Below are 21,759 nucleotides of genomic sequence, written 5' to 3'. Positions count from 1 at the left end.
TGTTTGTCAAAGCCGAATCCCGTGCCCACCTGGCCAGAATCCCTTGTCCCGCGGAACAAGGGGCCCCCACAAGAAATCCCTGTCCGCAACAAGTGTTAAGGTAAATAGAGTATCCCAAATATTTCTGAAGGAATATAAAATTGTGTAGCAGTTTTAATACAAATGAATTAAACTTCTGCAAGAGAATGAAAGATTTATCTAGGAAAAGCCCATATAAGGAAGGTTGCATTTACATTTCATTTTCAGTGGTAGAAAACAAGCTCATGACCAGAAGAGCTTTATAAATAAACATGCAGATACAGAAAGGAAAGAGAGATTTATGGAATAAATGCTTAGAGAAGGAAAAAGCTACTGACAGTTATAAAATAAATGCTGGGCTGCTGTGAGGGTGAAAACTGGGCATGGAGGCTGTGGCAGTCGCTGGATAGTCCACATGGCACAGAAAGGCATATGGCACTGTGTGAGCAGTGTCACATGTGCCTCGTCACACACAACTTACCACCTGATTGGCACAAATCACTTTCTAGTCATGCTATGTCAACTCCTCTTGTTTTTAAATTGATTGTAAGTTTTGCTTCGCTTCTACCCCAGGGCTATTACCAAGATGATTTGCTATTAGGATTTTTCCTTCATAAATAAGTGATTTATATTATCAGCTTTAATTCAGTTGGCTAGCCTTTATATAGCAACCTAGTAGAAAACTTTAATTTATTATTGTTATTGGCTATTATTATTGTTGTTATGTGTGACGTGTGTGTTCCCACACACCTTCCACATCACTTGTGTGAGACCAGGAGACAACTTTGTGGAGTAGTCTCTTTGCATCCATTGTTACATGTGTTCTAGGATTTAAAAGGACATGCTAGGCTTGCATAGCCAGCCATTTTACCTGCTGAACTATCTCATTTACCCAATGGAAGTGTTTTGAAATTTACGTTTGTATTCTGAACAGTGAGACTTCATCAGACAATGACACTAGACTATCAGGAGAAGGACTCTGTTGTCTCTACTATACTATTATTTCTTTTCACTCAGTTATACAAACATATAGAAACACAGCTCTGTGGATAAGGATAAAAACCATAATTTTTAAAGCCCATTTTATAGTGTACCACATAGAAAATCTTCAGAGAGAATATAGAAATTTTGCTGTCAGGAGAACTAATACTTAATAGTACATATGGTTAGGTAGACAATTCAATAAAAAGAATGCTCATGCATATTTAATCATTAAGTAGCTTGAGAATGGCAAGAGCATAGTAAGTTTTATGAAGTATGGGAGGGGAAGAGTTACCGGAAAATAATGCTGATATGGTTCACCCAAAGGAAAAATTGTACCTCTGAAATGAAAATGTCCCCATTTTATTAAGATCTGATAAAATTCTAAGCACAAGAAAATTGGGATTCTACAAGAAAAAGTTTCACATTTCATGAGTCAAGGAAAAGGTCCTTGGAAGTTGGTGATGATGGTGAACTTTTGGAACCTTTCATTCCTGAACCTCCAAAGTGCATAGGATCTCTAGTGTTGTAGAAAAAAATGTTTCCAAATTATTTAATCAAATCAAATGCACCTAGCACAAAATGAACAGCACATTAAAAAGGGTTGCATGCATCTAAAACAAAAAGCATAAGTTGTGGAGATTTAACAGTATGCAAAAGAAAAGCTAACAGAATGAGAGATATTTCAGAAGTGGAAAGAGCTGAAGGGTTTAGCAATATGCACTGGTGTGTTTTACAGATACAGTTATTTCCATCGGTTGAATTACAAACAACTCCCTTTTTTAAAATTAGCATCTACATAGTTGCTCTACCACCATGAACTCTGAGGGAAAGCCTTTAGCCAGTTCAACATGACCCGAACTTTAGCTGCGTAGCTACCCTGAGCTGCCCAGTGAGCCGCAGGGCGTGACTTTACCAATGCTTACATAAGAGATGTACTTACGATGCTAGAGAAACACAGGACTATTTTAAGTCTTCCTTACAATACATATCCACACCACACATCACAGCTGATGGTAGTACATGGCAAAGCAATGCACAGAATTCAAAATATAAACTCTGTACTTAGCTGTACGCCAAGCTATTTCCTTGTTTCCTACTTTTATACTTCAAACATTGCTGTTCAGAACTTAACACAACATTTTGCTCTCCAAATAAAAATACCACTGACACTATTTTTAATAAGAACTGCAACATCCCAAATTCTACTCAAATTAAAATCTATGGCTACCTAACACATTTAGGCCAGTCACTAATATTTTTTTCTTAACTCTTTGATGTCTCCATCTTCTGTATTCAAGAAGTCTCCTTTTAGTTACTATTTGGTCTGTTGTTCAAGTCGTTATATTTTCCAATTTTGTCACTTCCTAGCAATGCAATCTGAGGATGATTCTATAGACTGACTTCCTCTGTCTAATAACACACACAGCAAACCAATACCCAGCCTACCTATACTGTTATGTCTACACATCAATCATTGTGACTTTCAAGGCCTCCTATACAGCCACTGGCAGTCATTGACTTAATGTGACTCCTGTCCTGGAGCAGTCTATTAGACTCACCAATGCACACCACTATGTGTTTCTCACTGTGTATTCTTATGTGATACTCTTTTTCTCTCAAGAAAGATTTTACCCATTTTTATTTTTATTTTTTGCATTGAACTGATTTTTAATCTATAGTTCATAAGGCTCTCTGATGATGTTAGTCCTAATTACTTCTTTTCTCAGCTTTCATAGGAAATCTATTACTGCCGTCAGCTTAATTTATTTGCTGCTTAATCACTTAATGATCTGCACTGTGATCTACATGTGGAGATGCGTGGCTTCTGATGTATTAATTAGATTAGATTTCAGTGAGGTAGAAACAATTTGCCACAAGCACAGATGCACACAGTGGGCAGCCAGGACAGGCCCTTCACCTGCAGTGTTCCTGTGTCCTTCCTTAGCGTAGTTCTGGCCTTTTAGCTGAGAACACGGCCATGGACAAGGAGACTGTGACCATGAGGACACTAACTTATGTTTAGTGTCATACAAGGAGAAATGTTTTGTGTTGTTTTGGAGTTCTCTCCCCCCACCACACACACACACACACAAGGCAGCTACACTCTTCTGTATATTCAGGTAAGTACAAGTTAGCATTGGCTGGACATTAGGGGGGAGCCACACTCATGAGACAGAAGTGAGACAAACAATGAAGACCCCTCTGTGATCATTACTCACCAGCTCCCACCATATATTAATATTTGAGATGTAGCATAAACAAACTTCCCTAATATTGAAATTAAATGCCTGGAATTGTTTTTTTAATTGGCATCCCAAATAATTCCAATGGACACACATTGAATTTTAATAATAATTGTGAAAATATAGTGACCTTATTTGAAATGAGTTTACATAGTGATGAATAGATGTTAAATATATTCATAGCTAAGCCATGTGTTCTTTCCCAAAGCTCTATGCAATATAGATAGATACATAGATATATACACTGATACATAGATAAATACATAAATAGATACATAGATAGGTAGGTACATAGATAAAATTTAGGCATCACTGCCAGGAGCAGCAGCACTTTTGGAACTTACAGTCAAACTGAATCTCTGATATTACTCCATTTTTAGAAATCGATCAAATGACCCTCCAGCAGCTACGCTAAAGACAAAATTCTGCAAATGTTGTCATATTCCATTGAGGTGTAAAGTATTCTCAAGTTATTTCTCAAAATGTAACTGACAATGTCTGAGAAATTGACAATTCATATGGGAAAGGAAGGAGTAGAGGCCACATACTCAGTACCCAGGACTCTACAGTTTGTTCCAGCAACAGTCCAGCACTTAACCCCTAGGAGTTTAACATTCAAGCAGAGACATTGTGCCATTTCTTTTTAATCTTGTCAGTTTGAAATGAACAAACAGGCGGGGTGGACAAAGTGTTCAGTAAGACAGGTGGTAAATGTCATATGAGATAGACTCTATTTTTTTTCTGTTTTTTTTCCTTTGTACAGAAAGTAATTATTGAAAAAGGATAAGAGCTCTCTACTTTGACATGCCAATGAGACACTGATTCCTAATTATAATCTCAATTTACTGCTGTAATTGTTACAGTTCCAGGAGACACTGGCAGGTGAAACAAATAGTTTGTCCCTATGATTGTTTTTAAAATGTTTAAGAATTCACAGAGTTCTAGCTTATGAGAGCAGTTTCAACAGCTTAAACTTAATTTATATAGATCACGAGGTACAACGGAAAGAATTTAGAAATGAAACATTTTCTAATAAGCATGTGTTCAATAAGGATATAACTGGTATAAGCTCCAATCCTTTTCTGTTGTTGGTTTGGTTCATGATTTTCACTTTCCTTTTTAATTGAGCATTATAATTACATCTGCTTCCAGGTATTAAGAGTAATGTTTTGCCAAATGTGCATATTATATAAGGATCATATAAAGGTGGTACCTTATTCAATACCTAAAGCTTTATCATTTCTTTTTGGTAACATTAAGGATTCTTTCTACTATTTATTGAAGCTCACATTGCAATAACCATTCACTGTAAGTACTTAACCATGCTACAATATAGTAGAATATATACCTCTTGCTTAGCTATACATTCTGTTGACCAGTTTGTCTATCATTTGCTGTCCTCTAGTCTCCCAAGACTGGGAAACAGTACTGTATCCTGTACTACTCGGAGACCCCTTTGCATGCCAGCTTCATCTATGCAGTGTGTAGGTAGTTGAGCAGGGGAATTGGGTCTAAGTGTCTTTTCAAGCAAATATCATGGACAGGGCAGAAGCTACCATCTAGACACATCTAGAGATGATGTTGGAGGTCATCTTGCTCAAAGATTTCCAGTTGTTTGTCAGGAAATGGGTAACTTAGGGTGCAACATAGACAAAGGACACAATGATTTTAATAGCAATAAAAACCTCCTCCTCCCAGGAGAACTTTCTTTCTTTTAGAACATAAAAATCTGCTTAGCTTCAAAATAGAAGATGGAAAGGGCTGGAGAACAAGGGTGGCAAAGGAAAGGAGGCAGAGAAGGGCACAATGGATTGGGTTGTGCAGTTTATTTTGTATACATATGGCAGATGAAAGAGCAGGCTGTGTAACCTAAGGACAGAAACTGATGTTAAACAAGAAATTACCAAACTACTTTTCCGAGTCATCAGTGCATAGAGTAATTGCTTGATATCAAGTAAGTCAGAGGAACAAGACTCTCTCAAACATCTGGGCAAGATGCTAAGGATATTAATGCATCTCCTCTGTGAATTTAAGGACCATGATTCTCCTGATTTGAGTGCTAAGGTCAGCAATGGTTTCTGGAAGCCATCACCTTGTCCAATGTGGGAGGTGATATGTGGTTACTGGCTACCTGGATTTAGAACACAGTTGTTATACACCACTGTGGGCAGTCCTACTTTAAATAGCATTTAAACAGTGAAAAAAAAAGTATTTAAAAAACTTTTGTGATTCACAAGATTAAATTTTCTGAAAAACAATTTACTTTTTAATTCAATGCGAAGAATTCTAGTGAGAATTAAAATGTAGGAAGGTTAGCTTAAAGTTAGAGGAAGTGTGTATATTTGGATAAGTACATGAAATAAATTCTGTTTGCTCCTCATGATGATACTGTAAAGTGATGGGTATCTGTGGGCTCTCTGATGCTACAAATAGAGACACAAGGAGCCTGAAACCACAAACAGCAACAGACCAAGGCATATGTGACCACCATTTGTTTAAACAGCAAATTAATCTAGTACTTTAAAGAAAAAGCATTAATCTAGTACTTTAAAGAAAAAGCATTAATCCAGTACTTTAAAGAAAAAGCATATCATACATGCTGCATGAAGTATCTTTTAGGTCACAGGGTCTCATTGTTTTTCTGAAATTTAAGTTTAGCTAGAAGTTATTTTTTCTGGCAAACCTATAGAGAAATGAAGAAACAGTTATAGATCAAGCTAGCAGTGTGGCAGGGTTGCCCGACATCATGACTCAGCCCTGTTTAGGTTTTCTTCTCCCTTTTTACGTTGCTTCTGTAACCTCAACTGACTGCAACCTCAATTATTCTCCTTAACATCTTAGATCCAGTGGATGCTCTGCACAGTGGAAGCATGCTACTGTGACAATGTCTGCTCTTTTGTACTGACATTTTTTTTTTCTTTTTAATGTATGTGGCTACCTTGACTGCTAACCTGGAACCCATGGAAGTCAGAGGAGGCATCAATCGTTGCTTCTTGGAATTGCATCTAGGCCCATGGCAAAAGCAGCTCATACTCTTAATCACTGAGCCATCTCTCCTGTCCCATAACCTTTTGTAGTCTGAAGTACTTTTAGTAGTGGTTTATCTCAGTGACCCATGACAACATCTAGGACTCACATTTAGAAGTACTTAGGTTCTTTGCTTTATATTTATGGAGCAGGACTCACAAAGCTCAATGGGCTGCTGCTCCAACAGAAAGATGAACTTCATGCAGGAGAATGTAGTGAAGACATTTTGTGGCTGGAAAGATGATTTGGTGGGTAAAGTGTTTATTGTACAAGCATGAGTTCCTGGGTTTGGATCCCCAGGTCCACGTCTATAGGCATGAAATGAAGAGATGGCAGAGGACAGAACTAGGTTGATGGAGGGACTCACTGACTACCCAATCTCGTCTAAAGCGTAAGCTGAAAGTTTCCTGACTGAATCTGTCTCAAAAAAACAAGGTGGAATAGTGACTGAGGAGGCCATGCAATGTTGATTTCAGGCTTCTGGGTAAGTATGCACAGGGAAATGCATTTGCACACATATGCATATGCTACACATACATATAACGTGAAGTAGTAACATCTCTGTTTCTATTCATCAGTAAATGGAACTTAAAGGTAAAGACAAACCTATCTTTGTTAGTGTGATAATAGAAGTATAGTCTATTGAGACATTTAAACAAGTTGATTCATGTTGATGATCCTACCTTACCTTTTTGTTAAGAAATCTGGTGCTATGCTATTATATCCTTACCATCATAAAGATCAATTCAGCACTGAAATCACTAGAAAAGAAGTTGCATATAAAGTAGGTACTTTATGTAGACCATTTTAAGAATCTTTCCAATAGGTCCCTATTTTATCAGGGCAGTCTTCTGTTGAGCCAGTTTGTCTGCCAAATCCTACTTAAAAATGATGTTTTATGTTTGGGCTCAGGCTAGATTTCATAGCTAGTATTCTGAGAGGATCACCAGGATTTGCCTAAATTAAGAAGTCCTTGGTCCTATGAAGGCTCAATAGATGTCCCAGTGTAGGGGAATCGAGGGTGAGGAGGTGTGAGTGGGTGGGTGGGTGAAGGACACCCTCATAGAAGCAGGGGGAGGGAAGATGGAATAGGGAGTTTCTGGGAGGGAGGGAACCCGGGAAAGGGGATAGCATTTGAAATTTAAATAAAGAAAATATCCAATAAAAAATGTAAAGGTCTTTGCCAAGGTATTGTGAACAAATGTCAACACACTTGAAAATGTCTGATTAGTATGAAAAATAGGAAAATGTCACCTTTAATAGTGAATACCTATGAGAAGCATTTGTCTTTCTCTGTACCATTCCTGTCTCTCTGGCCTTGGTCCTTTGCTTTCTCAAAAATATTCTAACTTTCAATCATTGATTCCTTTCATCCTTTCCCTCCACTGTTCATTTGTGAGAATTTAAGCAATGTAAATAGTTTTATAAGATTTAAAGTGTACATGGTGTTATTAGTTAAAGATAATTTATTTGTGGGTTACTGGAGGGGGTGTTAGGTATTTGGTTTCCATATTTTTAAAATTGTATTTGACAACATTTTGTAAGATTCGTTTAAAGCTTACCATATCAGGATATTTCTGTACATATATGCTGTTGCTTTTTTCCCTTTACAGTTCAGTCTCCTAATTACAAAACATTTAATATTTAAAACATAGCATGAGTTTTAGAAGTGTTTTATTATACTTTATAAAAGTTCTTCATAGAGGAAATCACAACATTATTGTAATTTGATTCTAGTCTTGACATGAGATATTATTAGGATTCCTTTCTAGTAATTTAAACTCACCCTTTGCCAGTCTATCAGATCTCTGAAAAAAGTAATGATTACTGTTTCCAATCTTCTATCTGCAATCATACAGAGGTTGTAAAGACCTCGCCTGTTGATGGTACCTGAACACTTAAATTTGTTTCTATTACCACACATAGCGAGGGAAAATTGAAATTTTATTTCACTTAATTTTCCCTGATGTTTCACTATGACAGATTCAGTTGTTAAGCACATTTAGTAAACCTAAATAGTAAAACAAAACAACAAACCCAAAACACAAACTCTGAGGTTCTATTGTGTTTACTGAAAGACAGGTTATCTTGTCAGTCCTCTGAGAAAAAGGATGTGTGTTGCATTTGTGAGAATGTGGTGAAGGTAACTGTGGAAAACATACAAACATCAGTCAATATTTCATCACTTAAAGTCTTTCCAGAGGGGCTCAATGGTTAATTTTGTTTTATGTTGTAAATAGTATTTGTTTCTTCTTATATTCCTTTATAGAAATAAAGAGCACTAAAAAAACATTTATTTAAATTTATTAAACATATCTATGTACACTGAGTATATCTCATAACTAAGATGAATGAAGAATTGTTTGCAACCTGTTACAGCAAACGAAAGCTGTGTTACCTCCTAAGCCTCTCTTTTTAACCAGTGCATACAAACTCCTTGATTAAAAAAAAATACACTAGACTTTTTGAAAAAGAAACAAACTAAACTTCATCTGCGGACTTGATTCTTTTTGTTTGTTTGTTTGTTTTGTTTTGTTTTTCTTTGGTTTTTGGTTTTTGGATTTTCAAGACAAGGTTTCTCTGTATAGCCCTGGCTGTCCTAGAGCTCACTTTGTAGACCAGTCTGGCCTTGAACTCAGAAATCTGCCTGCCTCTGCCTCACAAGTGCTGGGATTAAAGGCATGCGCCACCAATGCCTGGTGTAGACTTGATTCTTGAGAGAAAACATTCAAAACATTTCTAAAAGTCTATCTACTACTGTAATGGTTGTACACCTGGACCTGAATCATAATTTTTCTTTTTCAGGCTTTCTGTATAACTTCTTTCTCAGATTTATGCCAAGTGTCTTAGCTCATGATAGCACTGACCAGGTTTCCAGGACCATTTCTCATTACTTCTTAGGTAATTCAGTTTAAAGTAATTATAATCAAGTTAGGGCAATGTTACATTCTTTTCCATAATAACAATTTTATTGATCTTTGGCATTTTAGAAATTGTATACTAGGTATTTGACTAGATCCTAACCATCAAACCCATTAATCTCTTTCTCAATTTTATTTCCTTTTTTAATCTATCTATCTATCTATCTATCTATCTATCTATCTATCATCTATCTATTTATTTAATTATTTAAATACATATTACTTTTTTCCTTTATAGTTCAGTCTCCTTATACATAATATTTAACATTTAAAACATAATATAAATTTTAGAAGTGTTTTATTATAACTTATCACTATTATAACTTAATGTTAATCTTGTTAGATAGTTGTTATTTAACCGGTTGGGTCATATTAGTGCAGCCCATGTGTGGGACATCCTCTGGAGGGTTTAGCTGAGCTAACATGACCAGTAAACCTACTACAGCATCAATATTGTCCTACAACACAAATGACCATTAACAGAAATGACTGAGTCTGGTATCCCAGCTTTCCCCCATATTTTCTGTATCACCAAATAGTTACCTGGATAATATCGGGCAAGGCCAGTGGCACTGCCAAACACTTGCCATAGCAATGTAGGGTCTTCGTCTCGATTTCTTTTGAAAACTTCATCTAAGGCACTTGTCCAGTTGAGTTCATTTAACACTATGGTTGCTAACAAAAAAAAGAAAGATGAAAAATTTATTCAAAGTTATATTTTTTCTAAAGTTATGTTGCATATTATTTATTGTCGTAAAATACCATAATTTACTGGAAAATCAAAAGCATAGACCTAGGTTTTAAATTTTGTATGATGGCAGTGTGATTGACATTTTAGAATGATAACTGTGATTTCTTGTGTACTGCAGAATGTTCAACAGTATCTCACACATATGCTAACTAATAGGGCTTAGTGTAATTCCTGAAGCTGTGACAAGAAAAAGTAACTTCAGACTTCGTTAAACAATTCTTTGCTATAAAATTAGGCCCAGGCACAAAGTACCAAGAGCTTCTTAGACATATAAAGAGAAGGATGTTGGTTTATATCTCTTGGTGTTCTCAGAGGGAGTCTACAATAGAGCTTAAACACATCAACCCTTAAATACTTCTGATTCTTTGTAGTATATTTATATAATTTACCCTGGTACTAGATTTTAAAAACAAAACAAAACAAAAAATATGATTATCGTTGATCAACTGTGTTTATACAATATCAAGAACATATATGTAGTTTGGTAGAAGTCATTGGTAAATGTGGTAATATCAATGTTAGAAACATGGAACTGGTCAGTCAATGTTTCATAAATACCTTCCAAAGCAATAATTTCTATTTTACCTCTTCATTCAGGTAATAAATAGAGCATACAGATATAGCCCATGTTATTAACTTTGATACCAAATTATAACTATTTATGGATCAAGGAAGGTGTTCTAAAGACACATCATTCACTAGTATGGAAGAGTATCTGCTACGCACACTCGTCTACTCCAGTCACATCCAAAGTATCGGGGGTAAAATCCTGATTAAGGATAAGAGGCAATAAGAATCCAAAGGGAGTTCTGTGCCTCCTGGATTTCAGACAGTCGCTGGTATCCCCTAACTCAGATGTGGTCCAGATTAGTTTTTCCAATCGTTAACACGGCCTCTTATTTAGGCATATAGGTACCCCAAGTAATGATTCATAAATGGCTAAGATTGGGCACTGTTTTCTGGCCAGCACAATGTTTCCAACTATCCTAATTTAATACCAAGATGTCCATAGCTTGGAATTTCTCTCAAAGTATCTACCTCACCAGAGCTAGCAACAGAGGTCGAGTACATTCCTTAGGGCAATAGATAGTTTACAATAGCTAGAAATGTTTGACATACTAGAGAGTAATGAAGGGCTTCCCTCACTTAAGGACATTAGCTAGGAGTGTCAGGTCAGAACCTCCTAGTCATTGCCTCCAGCAGAATCAGAGAATTAGCCTAGGAATACCAAAATGCCTCAACAGGGAGGGCTCCACTCCTCTTCACACCTGATGACCAAATCCCACTGACCTTGATATACAGTCACTTGCCTATGTGACCTCAGTCTTGCTGTCACCCCCGCCTGCCTACGTGACTCTTGTAATTTGCCCTGCTTGCTGTATGCTACTTAAGCCCTATTTTCACTTTGTATACTAGGACTGGGACTCGCAGAAGGACTCGCGCTGCACTTGCACTGGCGCTCAGACTAAGACTAGAACTTAGATGGGCTAGGACTCAGATTCATGCAATCTGCAGTCCCCCGGGCCCAGAGCACTTGGGCCCGGGGGATGCAGCACCAGTTCAGAGGAGATAGCTGCTGCTTTAGACCCAGTGTGTTTTAGATGGCCTCAGATGTACCTCAACTATTGAGCTGCCAGATTTACCATCTCTCTTTTGCCATGACTGTAAAAGTCTGATGCCATTTCTAAGAAATACATTCAGATCCTATACTTCATGTGTCGCCTCTACCATCATTTCCTCGCCTACGCCTTGTCGACCTGACTAGGACCCCGTTTCTCCCGCGGGTTGAGGGAGGCCCAGTTTGGCCGGCCTGCGGCAAGTATCCAAAATGAAAATTCTAGAGAGAACATGATTCAAAACAGTATTTAAATAGTGTGCTTCCATGATCATTACATCCTAAGCTTAGCATGATTAAAGTTTCATTGGGAGTATAGGGATGTGCCAGCACCTGCCTGACACATTCGAGGGCCTTGTCTTGATTCTCAACACTGTAGAAACTATGTTTGTTAGTGCATACTTAAATTTGGGAGGAGGATGTGAGAAGATCAGGAGTTCAAAATCCTCCCTGGCCTACTATATAAGAACCTATTAAGAAAAAAGAAAAAAGAAAGAAATGTGGAAAGGATACAGTTTTCCCTTGCATAAAGTAGTGTAGAGCATTCCTATGTTTTCTGTGTTTGTATCAGAAACATGTGCAGCAGATCAGAAGAATAAGGCTGGGGTCAATACATATATGGGAATCACTACATAAGCCTAAGGTGGAAGACACATCTTTAATTACATGTGTTCTCAAGATTAAAGTGATTTTAATTGCTGTGGGCCCTTAACTCATTGGAGCATGCACATTTATAGCAATGAGGTTTCCTTTAATCACTGAGTTAGCTATGCTACACCAGTTTTAATATTCTGTGCCATCAATTCATTCACCTCAAAGTATTTTATAATTTCTATAAATCTTTACTTCTCTCCATTTCTATAGCTACAGGATACACCAAATGTAACCGTGATTAAACAATGTACAGGTTTTACGAAGCTAAGATGAAAAAGAGCATTTGCCTTTTCTTGGGCTCTTTTTCTACTGTTTGTTTTGTTCTATTCTGACTTATTTGGTTTTGTTTTATCTTATTATATTTTCTTATCCTATACATATGTTTGTTTTTTAAGGGGAGAGAGATTAAGGGTGGATACATATGGGAGCTGAGGTGGGGAAAAACTGGCAGGAGTAGAGGGAAGGGAAACGATAATAAAAATATATGTATGAAAATCTATTATAATATTTTCAATAAAAGAACCCCAAATATAAAAGTCATGTGGACCTGTAAAAATAAAAGGAAGCTACACAGCATGTTTGTTTATTCTTCAAATTTATCTTTTGTGTGTTTTCTTTTTTAAAGAACACAACAAACACAAAGGAATTATAAAGACACTCTGGGACCAGCATCCTGCTGCAGCTCTCATTAAAATGAGATTTTCATCTTTATGTAAGTGATTGCTTTCAGAAAGATCAGTGTGTGTGTGTGTGTGTGTGTGTGTGTGTGTGTGTGTTTGAATATTCATGAGCTGGGTCAGATCCATAGTGCATTCAAGATGGTGAAGAATTCATATTCAAAAGCATGATCCCGTGAACACCAACTGGCCAGCTATGTGGAAATTTATATTCACATCGATAACCTAAACTGATACCATTCATGAATATTTAAGATAATATACAAATCTTCACAGAGAGGGACAGTGTATTTTCCTTTGAACATTCATGACTTTTATAGTAATATTGTACAGAATGAATCATGATGTTTATTTAGGATCCAGAACCACTTCATTAATATCTAATCTATTCTATCTTTTTAATTTCCTTGACTCTATTTCACAACAAGCATAGATAACAGATAATTACTTTTAATAATGTTTCATTTGTTTGCTAGGCTGTTCTTTTAACTTAATTTTATGAGATGTCTTGACAATGAGAATACAATAGGGCAGGGCCGACTGTAAAGTTTGCTACCACACATTAAGCAAAATAACTAAGCTCTGACATATTGTTGTCTTTATGAAAATGTTTAAAACTCCCAGTTGATCCACTTAAAACTTTTTTCTAGATGAGACATTACAGATTCTAAGGGCTTTAGGCAATGTATGAATCTACAAATGAGCCAAGTATATAAAGTACATGTGCAAGCAAGGAACTTGAAATGATTCTGAAGTTTACTCACAATAAAAGAAATGGTAACATATTACCCATCACATTAGCAGACCTAAGTTAGATATCTATCCAGTATGTATCAGGGTGTCAAGATACAGTGTATATACGTACAAGAACTTCTGAACACCATCAGTATTTTGTTAATGACTTTCCAGTCTTTACTTGAATGTCTAATGTCAAAAGTCAAAACACAAAGGTCTGCCTTGGAAATGCAGGACCAATACCTCTTGGGAGACGGTTTGACAGTACTCGTACAATGTGCACAGTCTGTCAATCCAACCTCATTTATAGAGACTGAACCAGAGAGAAAATTGAACTATATTCTTTTTGTTCCCTCAGCTGCACTGGTATGAAACAAAATCCTGAGAAATTCAGATTAATTGCAACCTTCTAAGTTTTATTTTTCTCAAATTATGTTGAAAATACCTCAAATGTAAAAGAAGAAGCATACATAAAGATAAAGCTTCCAAGCAAAGCGAAGAGCAAACCCGCATGTGACTTAGAACCTAAGTTACTCAGTTATGTTTTCCCTAAACTAGATAACGGAGTATCTTTGATCTTAGATCTTATTTAATAACCGGAAATTAACAGATTCTCTTTTGCAATCAATAGAAATAGCACATCAGTTACTCGTGTGCACAATGTTTGTCCACCTATACTATAGGTATACGTTTCCCCATTCTCAGGGTAGAAGATGCTGAGCTAACTGGGGAGTCAGTAGGTAGAATCTGAAAGGATAGAAGAGTGACAGAGATGATGACATACACCCATCACATTACCCAAAGCCCCCTTGAGCCTTAAGAACAGCCCTGCCCTCTGCCTGCTGTGAGACCACCCTTTCCACCTTCATTTCATATGCACACAGTCAACAAATCTTAATCTGCCAGTCTTTCCCTCCCCCAATTTGAAAAGTTCAATGAGGAAGATGTTGTTAAAGTACCAATTGCGGTTATAACTGGGTAAGCAGATGGCTGTGTTAGAAACGCTTGATGTTTTTATTTTGATGGTTTTGGTGGCTATGTCCTTTCTCCATTCTTGGTGGCTATTGCTCATTTCTATTCTCTTGACACAAGAATTCTTAAAAGGTATAAATCGTGTCTACTTTATGATGCAAAAAACAAGCAAATCCACATTCTTTAGACAATTACTCAACTTCAGAAATTATTTCCCCAGATGGCTAAATATAAAATTCATTTAGATAATGATATTATATTGAAAATTATTCATAGAACTCAGACTTGCTAACTATTGTTCAAAAGACTACTGAAAACAACTTTTCACTTGCAACCATTTACTATAAAGACTTCAAAATGCAATTGATCATACATGTCATGATCTTTATTTCAGTATTAAGACATGAAAATTGAATATTCTTTAACTGAAGAGTTGCCAATATAATTGCATAGCTAAATATTACTTCATAATCAGTAAGTAAATTATATTTTCAAAAAATCCAAATAAGTTAAAATTTAATTTTATATTTTAAGTTATGTGTGTAGATGTGGAGGGGGAGGTATTTACGTGAATGAGGTCCTCTAGGAGTTGGAAGACACCAGATTCTCTTGAACAGAAGCTACAGGTAGTTGTTAACTGTGAGATGTGAGTGCTGGGAACTCAATCTATTTCTTCCTCAGAAACAGTACTGCCATTTTTCCAGCTAGCCCAGAAAGTACAAATCTTTTATGACTACCAACATCACTTCTACAAATTCTAAAAATAATTATATTTTAGCAGATTTTTCTCTGATTTCCTTAGCATTATTTTTAATTATGCTCTATTTTACAGTATAAACCATACACCATATACTACATTTAGATTGGCCCTACCTTTCCTCTGAAACCTAAAATAATACCATTTTATATTCATACAAACTTCTGAATCCTTCCCTTTGTAGAGAACAGGAATACAGTTAGCACTGATATTCTGATAATGTTCACAGATTGGTATGTTTATCTCTTTAGAAATTTATGCTTGGTACAAATTAAGCCCTTTATAAATGTGCAAGGCCCAGCTTTGTCAGAGCACTGACTATGTGGGGATCAGCCTTGACTTCGGAGCCTCTTCTGAATAACATGACAGAATTTCACTGATAATTGATTCACAGTGCCAAGTATCTATCCCCATTCTTCTTGCACTTGGTTTTTCAAAAGTATGGCCTTGGTCTGCAGTAATTCTCTTGTTAAGAGTATTTTATTGTTCAGTGTGGCTTCTCAAGGGAAGAAAGAAAAATCCAATGTGTAATAGCACAAAAGCAGCTCCTGCCAATGCTGTTAATTCTTCCAAAAGCGCATGACCCTTCTGAGCTTCATCTTGTCATGACACAGAAAGCACGATCATTGACAAGCTCAGAATTTAATTTTCTTTTGAAAACTTTAAGCAGTAAAATGATGAATTATTGTTCTTTTTCAAGTTTAATCAAGATTTCATTAAATTTGAATGTGTTCTGTTGATTTATTCAAAACTCAAGGTCTACCATGCATTAGTCTTTTAAAAATGTGAACATTATAAATACTATCAACTATGGTTTATTATTTTCACAGCTTTATCATTACTTGAAAATGTGTATGTGTGCATGTGTGTATATGTGTCTAGTGAGATGATAATTTGATATGTGTATACACTACAAAATAATTATTATGGTCAAGCTAATTAACTTATTAATTCAGCAGAAGTACTTGTTTCTGCTTATTATAAAGAACTTTCTTATCCATCTTCTCAGAAAATTACAAACATTTCTAGAAAATGTTTCATGTTAAATAACAAACTCTGTACACTTATGCCTGAACAGAGACTATGTATGCCATCAAAGTGAAGCATTTGTTATGATAAACTAAAAATATTTTATGTTTTAGTAAGCTTTACAATAGAGATATACCTATTGAAATCACATAAAGGATTAGATTTCATTTTTTATGCAGTGAAATAGTAAGCAAATAACTGACCATTGTATTTACTATTGTGTTTGCATTTACTATAAATACTGTTTGTTTAATATGCTTTGTATTTAATAAAAATTTGCATTTTGTTTGCAAATCTATCATGGATAATAAGCAGCCTTTGTTAGGATCTTACTAAATGCCAATTGACATTAACAATTTTGCTCTGCATGACTATATTTTAGAATAACATTTTGAGCGGGGTACTGGTGCTCCTGTTCTCATTAGAGAAGGACATAGGCTTGAGAAAAGTTATACAAAAATCCTTGTGACAACTACAGAGACCCTATTCAAAGGAGTGCAATTCAGTTCCAACATACCAACTATCTATCAGATATTTATCTCTGAAAGTTCATTTTATAGAGAGTTCTGATTACCTAGAACCTAAGTAGAAGAACTGCCTGTTCCTTGGCCATGCAATGATACAAACTGAAGAGAAGTTCCTTTCAGGAAAATGTGACATATCTAGAGGCATTGCCTATGTCATGACTAATGCAGGGGAGCAGGAACCAGCCTGTGGTGCACAGAGTGGAACCAGCAACAAAGCATTACCCAGACATAATGTCAATAGTACTCAAGTTGAAAAGTCTTGATAAAATGCACACAACTAAAAGAAGTATTACCCTCAATGATTGGTGTCAATAAAGGCCTCAGGAAAGCTACTCTAAATGTAACTTAGTGCATTTTAAAGATATTATGCTATGATGCTAAGTATGTCAGGATTTCATGCTACATTTTGCTATCTTTTGGTTAAGAAAATTGTACTTTAGTTCCAGATATTCTAAAATAGCATTTACTCTCTAGCAAAAATCATTCAAATAGGATTTCAAAGTGAGTCTGGTGGTATTAATTGTCACCCCTCCACGACTGTCAATTTTGATCAAATACAGAGTATTGGAAAATTTCAGGGACTTGGCATTGATATTGTATTGCAATCTAACCATAAGCGAGTTACAAGCCTGAATTGATCGCAAATGTCCATTTCATAGCAAAGGAAATAAAGGAGTCATTTGTGGTCCCTTTAACTTTAGCTGAGCCAGATGCCACTAATTTTATTCATGGATACTAATCTGTAGAAAGAAGAAAAAATTTTAATAAGAAAAAACATCACTGATCCAATTAAGGGCAGAGAGAAAAAGAATCCACTTTAAGGACCAGAGAGTGTGCATAAATATTAAAAGTAATGAATCTATTCAGTGGATTTGGTAATGGAATCTTATCTAATCCCAATGTAAATGAAAGATTAATAAAGCCCAGGGAGATGGGTGGAACAAATGTAATCTCTATAATCATGTCTCAGGCACGGGATCCCCCTCCTACTGAGGACAGAACAGAAGGCACTAAGGCGCACGAGGACCCTGATGGGGAGATAAGCCCTATTCCTACAGTTAATTTGGTACAAATATTAAAAGGCTCTTGTCCCTGTCAAGTCTCTAACCCCAGGGTTACTGAGATTTCTGGATTTGCTTCCCATTTCTTTCCTTCCTCAGAGACTTCACACCTGGCCACTGGCCAGGGCACAGCTGGTCTGCTTTAATGAAAGCTGCAAATGGGGAGCACACAGGAGAGGCTCAGAGAAAATCCACTTTATTATCTGAGACAATAAGAATAAAGCAAGGGAAATGGAAGACATTAGGATCTAATATCATGTCTATTAATTGAAGGATTTCATAGCTCTTTAAATAAAATGAAAATCGTGAGGTTTGTGGACAGGCTGTAGGGATTTTGTATAAAAAACCTAAGAAAAGTAGAGAAGGTAAAAAACAGGGTTTTTTTTTTCTATTTCTTCAAATGCTGTGAGTTTTTTCTCTTCCTCATATGAAAACCACATATCTTACTAGTCACTTTGGTTTTGAAAAATCTCAATTGTGTGCCCACTAGAACCAAGTCATCTAACTTCTGCATGTGCACACCTATTTTAAGGAAGCTAGGTGGCCTACACCATTGGTCTGCGAGACCAGGCAGCTTATGAATGCACTCAACACTGTGGATTCAACAGATTTCCTTCAGATGTCTTGCATAGACCAGACTTCATTTATACATGTCAGCGTAATTGTAATGTTGTTGTTAGTTTTATTTTCCCTCCTACAAAACCACATCCCTTTCATTTACAGGCACAAGAATGCAACTATACTCCGTAGGAAGTCCCATCCCTTCCACTTCTCTTAGTTTAAAGTACTCTTATCATAAAAATTCTTGGAATCTGAGAGATAGAATACATTCATTTCGAATGTGAGAAAGTTGTCTAATTTACAAATACATATTGTAAACTTTAGAGTCAGCCCTTGAAAAAGACAATAGTTCCTCCCAACAGTACTACTAAAACTTTTGAACAGTGGTAAAGAAAAAAGAAATACATTTGTTAGAGCTCATGTTCTATAAATATGAGTAATATTCTAGATTGCTTGCTAAATTTGGGGCAAATGAAAGCAGCTAACATAATTTATAGATCTTTTAATATCAACCTTAAAAATAAAAGAAAAAAATCTGTGAGTTAAAAAATGCGAAAATTCTAAGTGAATACAAATGAAGTTGGAAGCAAAACAGAAATGAATATGCAATTGAGACCACATTTAAAGGGCTCCAAATGGAGATAATTTATTTTTCATGTATGTGTTCACATTTCTCGTTAGTGATGCTTTTTTTTTTGTTGGAATAAGTGAGGCTTTTAAAATGAGCATGCTAGTTTATGTAGTACAACAGAAGACTTTTCTCAAGCCCACCCACGCCTAGAATGTGCTGCTTCTGTCAGATGCAGCCATTGGCCCTTGGGGCACCCTTCCGTTGGTAAACCGGCTTTCTCCACATGCAGTGAGAGAATGACTACAAGCTGCCACGCAGAGCAGGTTTGAAGAAGTGTGTGCTCAGCTATGCTGGGTCCCTTAGCAGTTGCCCAATAAATGATCAATTGCTTTTCTTACTCTACTGTTCAGTTAACATCCGACAATGCCTGACTTTCAAGTCATGGATCCCATGAAGGACATACAGGTATCAGTCTTACCTCATTATGTTCAGTGTTACAACCATGCTAAACTGAATGTGTGTATGTATTTATTTTAAGAAACCATTTACTGTGTTTGGGGAAGAGATGATTTTTTGACAAACAAAATGTTTCTGGTGATCTTGAATTCACATTTGTAGTTTCTTCCTTAAATGTAGCACTGACATGTGACATTCTGGTAAAGTGAATGAAATTATGTTTTCACATACATCATAGAAACAATATACACACATAAATACACACACACACACACACACACACACACACAAAGAAACAATCTTTGTACAAGACACTATTAAAGCCAAAAAAAATCCTGGCTGAAAAACACAGGCCTATTAGAAATGGAAAATCTCTTGCCTTTGGTTCGTGACTGCCCAAGTACATAAGGAATGTAGTGTCTCCATATAAATCTGGATTGCTGAATTCAAAGAAGGATCAAAAGTATTGGAGCTGACTAATGAGGTACGGTTGAAGAAGGATAACAAGGCTCCTGGGACACGGGTGATATTGCCAATACACCACACACTGCTTGAGACTTGAGGGCTTACGTCAACCAGCTGAGGAACAATGAAACTGCCTAGTGATTTTAAGATGGAAAGCAAGAAAAACTGATACACGATACATGTAAATTGGATGCAGTTGCAGATGGTGCTTTTAGTTTCAACGCCATAGACTGCAGATCAGTGGGGCAGGGAAAAACTCAAGTTTGAACTGCAGATTCCTACATATAGGGTCATATCTCATACAGGTATGAATGGATTTAAATGCCATTTGAAAACAACTTGCTTGACATGCTTGGGATATCACTAGCTATACAGGGTATAGAGAATTGTCCACATGTATATGAATGCATGCATTCACAAATTTCATGTTTTCCCCCTGCACATGAAGACATGGATATAGAAAAACAAAAGCATCGCCTTTGAGAATGCTAGCAGCACAAGAAGCATGACGTGCTCTGATTTCAACATATTCTCCAGAGAGTGGCATAGCAAATAGTGAGTCCTAGTTACTGCATTGTTTAATAGATGCCCAAATTGTGCAGAAATGTTTCTGCCCTAATAAGTCACATTTTCCTTTCTCAATCCAAATTAATGATTCTATAACACCTTAAATTTGTTAGAAAGTGAAAAAAAAATCTCAGATCAGTAGACCCAGGATTAAGACAGATAAGTGATTCAACAACCTGGGCAGAATAAGTACTCATAGCATTCTTGACTGCCTTGAAATATTTTACCTGAAAAATAGAGGATAGTAAACAATCAGCTCACGGAATTTCAAGTTAGAGTGTCCATTCTTTCCTTCCCTCTCTGACTGCAGTTACTGTCTTTAGTCTTCTGGACTCCACTTTCTGCTGATTTTCATCTGTTCTTCCTAAAGCTGCCTCGGAGTTCTACTTGGGCAGTGACCTCCCTAGTTCCAGGTCTCCATTCGTTCTCCTTGAGAGCAGGTGTTTATAATTGGGTTGCATCTCTCCTGCCAGCATGCTCTTGCCCGCACAGGAAGCCTGAGCCCTTCTTTGAAGAATGCTGACTCTCCCTGCAGTGTCGCTGTACCTAATGCTACATCTGTCTGGACAGACTTCCCTCCATTACTAATTGTGCAAAGCCTCCCGCCATTGCAGCTAAGGTTAGCATCAGCTTCTTTAAGAGTCGTTCGACTCTGGCCGTTCTTCCTATTTTATTACAGGAGAGTATATATATACCGCGCTCACTCTCCTATAGTACTTGTACTAATATACTTCCCGCAGTGCACAATCCTTGATTATTTAAATGCCTATTATTATAGTATCTTGTTAATGCACATACTATATGCTAATTTTTCCCATGCTCTAAAACAGGGTAGATGAAACAAAATATGACAGAGGTATGTTAAATGCAGTTATACAATGCAGAGAAAACTACAGAAGCAGAAATTCTTCCAGATTTCCCAACAAAGGATGAAGGGAACGTTATGCCACCCAGAGTTCTTATGAAAACTGCAATGAATCCCTGTGCTTTATGCATAAGAGAGATTAGTATCTAATGATGACTAACATGACTAGGCACTCAATGCATATAACTAGTGAATGAAAGGGTATGGGAATAAATGGATTTTAACTTATACATTCAGTCATATTTTCAAATGAGGCAATTTTTCATAAAGCATCAAATAGTCCAGCTCTCTTTTCATCTTTTA

At 36.4% G+C, this 21,759-nt stretch overlaps 1 protein-coding gene across 6 annotated transcripts in view; it reads right to left on the bottom strand.

The window, feature by feature from the left end:
• Positions 1–21,759, bottom strand: part of Cacna2d1 (calcium voltage-gated channel auxiliary subunit alpha2delta 1) — a 451,116-nt gene that overhangs the window by 117,182 nt on the left and 312,175 nt on the right. For all 6 annotated transcript variants that reach the window (XM_031380027.1, XM_031380030.1, XM_031380032.1 and 3 more), the window contains exon 7: positions 9,737–9,868. In XM_031380027.1, coding sequence (XP_031235887.1) covers positions 9,737–9,868 — 132 coding nt within the window. The remainder of the gene's footprint in view (positions 1–9,736; positions 9,869–21,759) is intronic.

The sequence above is a fragment of the Mastomys coucha genome, unplaced genomic scaffold, assembly GCF_008632895.1.
Source record: "Mastomys coucha isolate ucsf_1 unplaced genomic scaffold, UCSF_Mcou_1 pScaffold19, whole genome shotgun sequence".
Taxonomy (NCBI): domain Eukaryota; kingdom Metazoa; phylum Chordata; class Mammalia; order Rodentia; family Muridae; genus Mastomys; species Mastomys coucha.
The sequence above is the reverse complement of the archived record's forward strand: the minus strand, read 5'-3'. Positions and strand labels throughout refer to the sequence as shown.